The 11,848-nt window shown below is 41.8% G+C and overlaps 1 protein-coding gene across 1 annotated transcript; it reads left to right on the top strand.

Moving 5' to 3' along the window:
• The first annotated feature begins 565 nt into the window (after window positions 1–565).
• LOC144805866 (uncharacterized) lies at window positions 566–3,853 on the top strand. The gene has a single exon (XM_078672345.1). It carries the CDS (start codon window positions 1,299–1,301, stop codon window positions 2,391–2,393), a length of 1,095 nt encoding a protein of 364 aa, XP_078528471.1. The 5' UTR covers window positions 566–1,298; the 3' UTR covers window positions 2,394–3,853.
• Window positions 3,854–11,848: the final 7,995 nt, after the last annotated feature.

The following is an 11,848-nucleotide window of genomic DNA, read 5'->3' as shown; positions in this document are numbered from 1 at the left end:
ACCGTGAACAGAACATACACAGTTGCAGTCTCGTCAGAGACAAGAGCAATAGAGCAATGTCATAACATGAACTGCAAAATGAAATACAACCTATAAATGGATAACAGTAATTTACGTAGTATATCTTCTTCCAAACAATGTGCCTTGCATTCCCTTTGTTATGTACTTCCTGAAGAGGTACCTTTGTTATACACTTCCCGAAACTGAAGAAACAGCAGCTCATCCTGAGTCCTCTTTTTCTACAATCTATTCTTGTTTAAATGAACTCTTAACCATATGCATCTACCTAAACCTGTACCTGTAGCATGTGGGCGCTCCGTGATCGCAGTTTCTTTATTAAATTACTTTGTAAACACTGGCAAATCACCTCCTTTTCTGAAGTAAATAAGATGTGACTTCTTCGATAGAGCTTTTAGTTAAATATCCGTGTATGAGGAAAAATCCCTCTGTAACGTTCAAAGATGGTAAAGAAGAAATGTCTTGTAACACAATTTAAACATAATGTATTTAAGTCCTTCATGTTTGCATTTAGTAATTTAACATCTGTTTACATCCAACAGGAAACAAGCCTTGAATACATGAAATGATAATGGATTTAGAAGACACTACTGTAAATCAGCAAAAACAATGAAGAATTGAGCTCCAGTATTCAATGCGGCATTAGCAACGTCATATTAACGAACCTGAACGTTAACTGACGGATCCTGGAAGAAGCTGTCCAGGGCAATTCAGTGAATTTAAGAGTCTGAGCCCTGCATCTCCACTCCACAAAACTAAGAAATTAACTCTGGAAAATTAAGACAACAACACTGACAAAGCACCTCTATTGTAAGCAGGTGTCCAACACCAACTTTGATCCTGAGATTGTAATGATGTGTTTACAGCAGTGCTCTGCTTTCTTAAAATGATAACAGACCACCATTCAGTGCGCTCGGTGTATGGTAAACTCTTTCTAGCCAAACCCCAGGAACCAGAGAAAAGAACAATGGCGTAGAGCCAGACACTTGAAGTGTAAAAGAAAGACGAGTTCTGCTATCTAAAATACAAATTTATGGCCCAGTTTGTGCCGACCAGAAGGAAGATGGATCATTATCCCTAACTGTGCAAAGTATTTACCCATTCCAAAGACACTATCGCCCACAAAGAAGCCTTGCACTCTTTATGAGTGTGACAGATTTCTGGTGACCTTGAGTGTGGCAGGTGTTTCGTGACATTTGCACTTTATTAAATCAGAAAGCAAATGTGCAAAATATCATACATACAGGGAATGTGAGAATAACACACGTGCTTTATCAGCCATGTTTGCCCTTCAGGAAACACAGTCATGGGATGCAGACGAATATATACCAGACTCAGAGACATTAACCAAGAAAGAAGAACCTTACACATGCAACAAGAGCTTTAGTTTGTCATCAGAACTAAATCACCATCAGCAAACACACACAGGTGAAAAACTATTCAAGTGCACTGAATGTGGGAGTAGTTTTAGTTACTCTTCAGCATTAAGGAATCATCAGCGTGCACACACAGGGGAAAAACCATTCAAATGCAGTGAATGTGAGAAGAGCTTTAGTGATGTATCAATCCTACAAAGACATCAGCGAACACACACTGGGGAAAAACCATACCATTGCAATGATTGTGGAGAAAGCTTTAGACATTCCTTAACATTAAGGAATCATCAGCGAATACACACGGGGGAAAAGCCATTCAAGTGCAGTGAGTGTGTGAAGAGCTTTAGTCGGTTACCATATCTACAAACACATCAGCGAACACACACGGGGGAAAAACCTTTCAAGTGCAGTGAATGTGGAAAGAGCTTTAGTCAGTCATCCGTCTTACACAGGCATCAGCGAACACACACAGGGGAAAAACCCTACCATTGTAGTGAGTGCGGAAAGAGCTTTAGTCTGTTATCACACCTCACAACTCATCAGCGAACTCACACAGGAGAAAAACCATACCATTGCAGTGAATGTGTGAAGAACTTTAGTCAATTATCATACCTGCAAAGTCATCAGCGAACACACACTGGGGAAAAACCTTACCATTGTAGTGAATGTGACAGTAGTTTTCATGACTCTTCAGCATTAAGGATTCATCTGCGAATTCACACGGGGGAAAAGCCATTCAAGTGCAGTGAATGTGTGAAGAGTTTTACTCAGTTATCAATGCTGCAAAGTCATCAGCGAACACACACAGGGGAAAAACCTTATCATTGCAGCGAATGCGGAAGTAGTTTTAGTAACTCCTCAAACCTAAGGATGCATCAGAGAACGCACACGGGGGAAAAGCCATACAAGTGCACTGAATGCGTGAAGGCCTTTAGTCGATTATCAATTCTACACCGACATAAGCAAAACCACACCGTCATTGATCACACGTTGAAATAATCCTCGAGGATGCATCAGAGAACGCACACGGGGGAAAAGCCATACAACTGCACTGAATGTGTGAAGGCCTTTAGTCGATTATCAATTCTACACCGACATAAGCAAAAACACACCGTCATTGATCACACGTTGAAATAATCCTTGAGCTGCAGGGAATTCATCAAGATTTTAAGTACATTAACAATAATACTGACACATCTGTGGAAATACAACGGAGCAAGCAAGTGAAGTTATTGGGAGATTAAGGAATTACAGAAAATTATAACATTATAATTATTTGGAACATTCAAATACCAGATGATGAAAAGTAGATGATAGAAGACCCGGCTAGCAGGAAAGAAGAAAAACATAGATACTTGTAGAATTATGATAGTGTTTATTATCAGCGATTGTTCGTTTCTCTACAGGCAGGAAGAAACATGAAGCACCAGGAAACACTTTGGGAGACTAGCATAATGTGGACTAATAGAAAAGAAAGATTTGTTTTTATTGAGTGAAACAGAGTTATAAAGCACAACATCCAAGCACACCTGATCGCACGACTGGTAAAAGTAACAGAATGAACAATGCTTGGACTGACAGGAGTACTTTCAGCAAGATTTAGGGATTAGTGATAAAACCCGTAAATCCATAACGCCAAAACACGTGCACACCCATGGAGTGTTCAACCAAAAAACAAACGCAGTTCTTAAGAGTGAGCAGTGAAACTATACAAGTCGCCCAATCAGAAGGATGGCAAAGAGGCTTTACTCCGGGGGAGTGACAAGCATTAGAAGAGCCAAGACAAGCTGACACGCAACATGCAAAATAAGCAAGCTACTAACAACATTTGTCCAAAAATATCCTAGAATAAAAGCTAGATATGAGCATAGTGGTTGTTCTCTACACTAAATAATACAAACAACAACTTATTTAGTATATGCCGTTCACTCATTTGTCTCTTCAATTACAAGTTCTGTTATCACTGAATTTATTGATGCTCATTTTACCAAACAAAAATGCAAGAAAGGCTGTGTCAGTCATACCGAGCTGTATCTAGTGTTCTGCTTGTTCATACTTCTATAAACCCTGCCTTGAAGAAGGCAAGAATAACACTGTTACTCTATAAACGCTGAAATAACAAATCACTTTTAGGCGGAAGCAGCAGCTTGGGTTACTTGCAAGTAATAGGAGTCTCTGGGACATATCTCTGCAGCTTTCGTTTAATCATTGGTGTGAAAGTCTATGGAATCCTTGTAGTTAGCCTGTGTCTTTGAATGTTTAACAAACATATAATGATTTTTAGATGTGGGATTACATTATGCTTTTGATGCAGCAGCTCCTTGTTTCCTACCAGTGTTTATGAATTGATTAGTTAATGTTAAAATACATTTTGGACATTGATGTATTCTTCTGTACTATAGATGTGTTGGTTTCATGGAATATACCTTCATTCTAAAATAAATCTTAAGTGAATATTACTCGCATTTTTATTGGGAGGTCTGAGGGGCCTGATGAAACACTGTTGGTCAATCAAAAGGTCAATTGGAAACTACAGACACTCACAGCCAGAGGATTTCAGTCTGTTGAGCACCGCTTACTCATCCTCTCTGATCGAAATAAGTGTAGTAGATCAGGTCCCCTCCTCCCATGTCCAGATGGACGGCTAGCGCGCTGAGTTCAGCACATTTTGAAATTCAAGATTTCATGGTATGAACTATAATTGCAAGACAATCATGTAAGTATTAAGACTAAGGAGGAGGGGGAAAGGCCAAGTCCTGTGTGAACATGGCAATTATGCACCTCAAACAGGAGTGCAAACATTTATCACTTCAACTACATTGCAAACACCCTCTCACGGGTGCTTCCACTTTACGATCCAAACCAGGCCATCAAAAATCATGCTTTATCCTACATTTAGTGGCTGACACTCCTAGGTGACATGAGTGGGCAGTTTCTAAACTTCTTTGTTTAAAGCAATCAGGAGGAGTCCACTTCTCTCCTCCTATCAACAAAGTATTCTCTATAGATAATTCATTTGCCACATTACAATAAGGTTGCAACATATTTTCAACTGACTTCTATTTCACCCAACCTGTGGTCATCAATTTCACAACAAATCAATAAAACGTCTTCTCTGAGAGCATCACACCATGCATCCATGTCAGAAAAAAAGAAACTATCTTCCACACTAGCAATGATACATTCCTCAACCTCATCCTAAACATCCTTCTCGCTTGACTCAATGAAATGGTATCCTGACAAAAAAATCTGCTCTCACGTTTTTTTCTCCTGCAATATGAATAACCGTGAGATGAGATTCTTGAATTTTTGTTGCCAGTCTGGCCAGTCTTGTGGTTATTAGGTCTCGCCTAGCGAACACAGCGCATGCGCTGCATCGCCTTGGCGGGGCTATTGTTGTGGGTTTGATGCGCGAAGGGAGACAAACCATGTGCATGCCCAGACAGGCGATATGCACGTGAATGGTGTCTCCTCTCTGCCTCACAGGCTCACACGCTCCTACAGCGCGCTGACACGCTCCTACCGAGCGCACACACTAGAAGGCAGACACATGTTTGTTTACCTGCTCGTCGACAACACTGTAGCTTTAAGGAGCTGCGCAGCAGGTGGTCTATCTCAGCCGTGAAAAAAAACAATCCAGAGTTCCCGAGAGGCGCTCACATTGTTTCCAGTGATGGCACCTTGACTGTTGTTACCGCTGCCAACTGAGCAAGTGGTGAGTCTGGTTGGCTCTGAGGCGGCGGACGACAGGTTTTGTTTTTTCCTTGGGGCAAAACACAGCACAGACCATCAATACTGCACCGAGGCCCATGAATCGGTCTTGAAAGAGGATCAGAGCCTGCCTGCGGGTGTGGCGCCAATACCAGTGCATCAGCATTGAAGCAAATATTTGAGTCTGATTAAATAACAAGGCAATAAAAGGAAATACTCAAATTGTTCTTGTTTGGTTTCTTCAAACACGCAGTTACAGATTTGTTCACAGACTCTTAAAATCGCAAATTCACCATAATGTGTCATAATGACGTTCCTACTGATGTCCTTCTTTTGTTTTTATGGGTAAGTGGCATGACTTGGTGGTCATTATGGATTGTGGAAACTTTTAGTAATGCAGTCAATAAAAGAAACTCTTGAAGAGTATGGCTGCATAGAAGGATTGTTTGATGTTTCAAGAAACGCAACGTTGTTACCTTATAATTAGCCAGTTCGAAGATGGCCGCTGCATTTCACCGCTTTCTGAGTCTTTAGGTCGCCGTGGAGACCGGCTGTCGCTGTGTGCAGTGGCCGTGAATCGATGACGTCGCCCTGTTTGGTGAAGATGGCGGAAGCCGAAGATGAGAGCAACAAACCGCTGGTGAAGAGGTAGTGAGTGTAAGAGGACGGGGGTAGGCTCCCTCCAAGGACCTATGAGTGGTGCTTTAAGAGGGCACAGGGAAAAAGCCAATAAGCGCTCTGTGCGCAGGGTGTAAGAGATTTGGTGAAGGGCAGAGTCTGCATGGACCCCACCCTATAAACTGTGCCCGGGGGGAGGGGGATTCATACCACCAGTCTGTCAAAATTGAAAGCTGCCTCTATAATTGTTAGTGAACCATATTTTTTTTTGCATTAGGTTTAGTTAAATACTTTGAGAGCGCACAGAAGCAAGTTTTTTTCCTTTCCTAAAAGGAGGATTTAAGTAGTAAATGTAATTATATAGCGCTTACTACCGGTGACGAGGCATTATGAGATCCCTTGTTAAGCACTAAACAAGATTGGCCTTTACGCAGGTATCCAGATCTGTCACTCGCCTACACCTTTTAGATGAGTATGTTTCATTCCCCCAAAAATCTCCACACCCCACCTGCACCAACATCTGCACGACCCTTCATGCAGCATGACCGATCCAGCTGTATGTGGCTTCTTCAGTGTTTAATACGTTTTATACAATTCAAATTAAAAGTACAATATGGTGCTTCAGGAAGGCGACTGAATTTAGGTTTATAACAAAGGGAGGTAGTACATAAGGGGAGTTCAAAAACTGTCCTCACTGTTGTCACACAGTATGTCTTCTTTTTTCTGTAAGCACTATTTTCTTTAATTAGTTTGTCCAACTGTGCAGGGATTATACGTTTTCTTGCAAGATTCAGAGCACCATGTTTGCTTTCACTTTCCAGGTAGCCCAGGACAATGGTGGCCGCTTCTTTGAAATGAAATAAGTCTAGCATTTTCAAGCGTTTCAGCTGTTGGTATTGTAAACTGATAAATGAAAGGCACGGTCATTTACAATGCCAATAGCTTAAACTCTCGCAGATGCACAACCTATTGCATTGCAAATGCTTGTTTTTTTATGTTATTTCCTTAAATACATTTTTGACATTGATGTATTCTTCTGTACTATAGATGTGTTGTCAGTCAGTCAGTCAGTAGAAGTACCTTTCTTTAGACCGCTTAAAAAGTCAATACCTTAAAAGGGCAATTCCTACCTCCCTCCCACAACTTACAAGTTTCTTATAAAAATACTCATAAAATTACAACGAGAAATACAGTCTCGAGATATAACTTAAAGCTAGTGTTACAGCCTAAACACAATTTACTTGAGCATGTTTCACTTTATTTCCATGCCAATTTCTATCTAATCATATTTGGTTCCAACAGGGTCCTTCTTACCGCCTTCATATATTTTGCCATAGCGATTGCTATATCAAAGTTTTGCATGTCAGTAAGTAGTTTAATTGCTAGCAGGCGCTCAGTTATACCATATTTTTTTTTAAATGGGTCGTAAAAACAGTTTCCCCTGTGGCACAAATTTTTGGCAGTCTAATAAAATGTGTAAATTGTGGCACTTGATACCTAATCCACAGCGACATTTACCGTCAGATTGTACCATTTCTGCTTTTCTGTTTCCATGAGATACCCAATGGTTGACTCCTATTCTCTATCTGAGTACTTCAGCTCTTAAGCCAGCGTTAGGTAGTTTATCCAAATAGGGATACCACATGTCATTCTCCCAGCTATTCATCATATAATGTACTGATACTTTCTTTCTCAGGTATATCATGTCATTTTGCCTGGATACTTCTCTTCCTGCTGTTCTAATCTCCCCATTTAAAGCTTCAACCGACAGTGTCCCCTTGTCAAATTTTACTTTTAGGTTTTTGCACATTGCGCACAATTTCATTCTAGTCACATTGGCCCAATTTAAGTCACTGTGCAAAATCTCCTCTTTACACCATTGTGACACTTTTGTAACTTCCTCAGATCCTAATCTTTTCCAAAATCTTAAAAGGGCCACTTGTACCTGTATGTTCCATGATGTCAATCCTAGCTCCAATCGGATTGCCTGGATCATCGAGGAGCCAGGTAGTGACATCAATGGTTTTATACATTTCCCTTCCCCAATGTCCCAATTATTTTTCCCACTCAAACACAAGACTTCGGCCCCATACTGCACTTGTGGGGGTATCATTGCCTTATAGGCTTTCAATAACGGTCTATGTGACATATCCCCGTAGATATGGCTAAATTTCCTTAGCCCACATCCTGATGTATGGGCTTTGGCGTTCTGGACTACCAGATGGATGTCCCATTTTAAAGACTTTTCGAACCAAATACCAAGGTATCTATATTCATTAACAATTTCTAATTTCATAGAACCCAGATACCAATTAAAATTCTGGATTTTCTTCCCATAACATAGAAATGTAGTTTTATCCGTATTTACAGTCAGGCGTTTAGCCAAGCAATATTCATTAAAGGCAGATAACTTCCTTTGCAATTCAATCTCCGTTTGGTTGAAGATTACCAAATCGTCGGCGTACAGCAAGCAGGAAAGATGTTTCCCATTCATCATAGGGCTGTCACTTCTATTCACATATTGCAAACAATAAGGGGGTTAATACACATCCCTACCTTAGTCCATTCTTAATCAATATTTTAGGTGTCAAGTCTCCGTCTGTATATTTGATGACTTGCGCCCAGTTATGTTTGTGTAGCTCCTGGATAATTTCCAAGAACCCCTCTGGGATATTGAATTTTCTTAAGGACTCCCAAAGGCATCTCCTATCCACTAGGTCAAATGCAGCGCGGAAGTCTACGAAGCAGCAGCATAGCTTCCCCTGCTTTTCCACAGACTTCCGCGTCACAGCCCACAGTGCAAAACAGTGATCGATCATAAAACCTCCTTGTTCCACTGGCACGATCGACCACTGTTCCACCCAGTATTTCAAATTGCCCAGAATTATTTTGGAAAATACCTTTTCCCCAATATCCAGTAAGTTAATAAGTCTGTAGTTTTTTTGGGGCTTTTCTGTCTCCCTTCTTGTGGATAGGTCTGATTACTGCTCCTCTCCACTTTTCAGGGATCCGACTCCATTATTGCCAAAAACATACAGGAAAAAATTCCCCCCACCAATCTTGCTGGAATTTTATGATAATTGCTGGTAGATTATCAGGTCCTGCGGCACGGGTTAGGTTTAAGTTTCTTATGATTGTATTTACCTTTTCTGTTGTAAATAGAGGTTTTAGATCTACCACAGCCTCACTCCAGGAACGGATATACCCACCCGCCAGATATTATACCCATGCTGCTTCCTCTACTACACAGGGCATAGCCCCGTTAGCCTGTCCTGATGTTTCCTTTATCAAATTCCAGAACTTTTAGGTTCAATAATTTCCAGCAAGTTTACCCAGCATTTCTCTTTGAATGCCCTCTTCAAATTTCTAACTAACGTTTTATACTCTTTCCTCACATTACTTAGATTTTTGTGCCTTATTGGATCATGTTTTTTCCTCAGACTTCTTTCTTCTCTTCTTATTTCTCTTTTCTTAGTTAAACACTCCCTGTTAAACCAGCTAGGCTGTTTGCCTTGCATTGATTGTTTAGCAATGGTGCATGGTTCCTTACTTTTTAGTTCTACTGCGCCATTTCTTTTATCTTTTCATCGAACCAAGACACTTTCTTAGTCCTGGCATCTTCCAAACCCACTTCCTGTAAAAATCCAGCTAGCTTTTCAATATATTGCTCTGTTAGTCTTGTTGTCCGATGTTTAGGGTACTCTGCTTGTTGAGGGAGAACTAATTCTCTAGAGCTTGGGGGTCCCCTTGCTAATACAAAAGGCAGAATATTGTGGTCACTACCATCACAAGGAGTTATCCGAAACCCCTTAATAGGTTCAAAATTCCACACATGAATGAATACATAATCAATCGGGCAAAGTTGGGAACCTATCTTAAAGGTCTGCTTTGCCGGCCAGTCTGTTTCCCATCTGCCGTTTAGGCAAAACAATCCTTTTAGTCCCAAATATGTGCCCAACTTCACATCTTGTTTAGAAATAGTACAATTTGGAAACATTGCTGGGGATATATTATTTGAGCTCAAGAGGTCTTTAAACCACCGGTCATCTCTCAAGGGGTTCAGTTCATGGTTAAAGTCACCCATTACAATTATTGTATAATTTTCAAATTTCTCACACAATGTCTAGATCATTTTCAAAACGTCTCATTTCTACCTCATATTCTTCGTTTGTTCCCCACTGAATATAGACATTTACAATTATCGTGTGATTATACAACCCTTCAGAGCCCAGCAGGGATACATCACTGACCAGTAACCATTTACATGTCGTATATACAATCATGACCCTTTTCGCTATCTTAGTCGAGGCAAGAGTCATAATGCCCCCAGCCGGGCGACCAAATCTTTTCCTTCTTGCAGGCTTATGTAGTTGGATAAAACCTTCAAAGACGGGGGTATTGTCGCATAGCCAGGTTTCCTGCAAACCTATTATCTCAACACCTCAGGCTAGGGTTTTTATACTTTCTATTTTTATCTCCCCTCCAAGCCCATTTACATTCCAGGATCACCCGCGTAGCTAGGGGGGGCGAGGGGGGCGGACCGCCCCAGGCGGGACTGTTTTGGAGGCGGCAAGGCGGCGCGGCACTTGTGGCACGTTGCACGCACGTTGGTGTGCTGCGCGCGCGAGTCAGGCAGTCAATCCTGGGCAATGACAACCTCCAGCGTGCACAGACACGGGCTAATGCGGGGACGAGCCACAGGTGAGGTTCTAGAGTCATGCAGCAGCTGAGCTCAGCTGCCGCCTGCAGTGTGCATCGCCGGCCGCGCCAGAGGCATGATTGTGACAGGCGGCCCAGGTGCGCAAAACTCTTCTGCAGCCGCCGGCTCACAGTGAGAGTCCGGCTGGCGAGCTGCACGGGGGCCCGGGACGAGTCTGAGTCACAGTGGCCAGGCAGCCTGAGAACAGGCTGCAGCAGAGTGCACCATCGATGGGCAGCAGTGCAGTCACGCACGGACGGTCCCGGCCGCTGCACTGGCTCTGTGAACTCTGCCCCCTGCACAGCCGCCTCTTCGCCCTCCTTTCACCTCTCCTCCTCCTGCCACTGAAGGTCGCGCTCCCTCTCCAACTCACAGGAACTGACAGCTGGGAGATACACTCGACCCCGAGAACTGCCATTGGGTTTTCATATTATAACACCTCCGAGTGAAGTCAGCGCTACATACACCTGCAAAAAATATTGCTTTTAATATTCAAAGATTAAACAGCATTTTTACAGGCTAAAGGCTCATGTTATACCCGCCCAATAAAGCCATTATAAATTCTGCTCTTTAAGTTTTCCTAAAGTTTAACGTGAAACTCTCAGGAAATCTATTTTTCCGAATTGGCTTTTCTAAGTCTACTTCTTTGGTTACTCCTTTCTTTCTTTCATGTGGGTGAACAATGCTGTGATGCAGACTGAAACGGTGCATAGTTGTCATAAGGGACATATCAAGGTATTTAAATTTTTTTACTTCTTTTTATTAAACAATGTCAGCAGTGCAAAACTGTTACATAGGCATGCCCTGAGGTACGTGTTCCCTCGATGATTCACACAATCTGCGATCCACAAATATGGTATTACTGTCAATTAGTCCGGATATACACTAGGGCCGAGTTTGGCAAATTGAAAGACAGTGAAGTACCGGGGGTGGTGGCCGAGCCCTCTCAATCTTTTCTCCTGAGGCTTGCATGCACCACCATGCTTAATTGTGTCTCAATGTTAATTGCTTAGACTTGCAATGCAACGTAGCTTCAGCCTCAGGTTGTTAATGAATAACGGGCGGCGCCGCACACCCTGCTATTATCAGCGAATTAATTTTTTATCAAATTGCTCAATGTGTCTTTTTGAGATAAATTACAGTCTGCAGAGGGTTTGTGACCTCTAAGCTATGCGTGTACCCTTCCATTTCCAGTACTTTGCTGCCGTTTTAAAATCTTCTTACAGTTCTCTTTGCGCAAATGGGTGTAATTTCTGATATTTATGTTTCCGATGTTTTTATTGCTTGATTTTCCTTGCGAAAAAAGTGTCACTCATAGTAGTTGAAATGTCACTCATAATTACGCTGACATTATAAAAATGTCACACTTAGCAATCTGAAACCTTGGCAGCTATGCTTCCTTTATGTCCGGCCTGCTGTTGTTACC

Source organism: Lissotriton helveticus (genome assembly GCF_964261635.1).
Source record: "Lissotriton helveticus chromosome 1_1 unlocalized genomic scaffold, aLisHel1.1 SUPER_1_unloc_30, whole genome shotgun sequence".
Lineage (NCBI taxonomy): Eukaryota > Metazoa > Chordata > Amphibia > Caudata > Salamandridae > Lissotriton > Lissotriton helveticus.
Note: the sequence above shows the minus strand (reverse complement) of the source record. Positions and strands in the feature narration are given on the sequence as shown.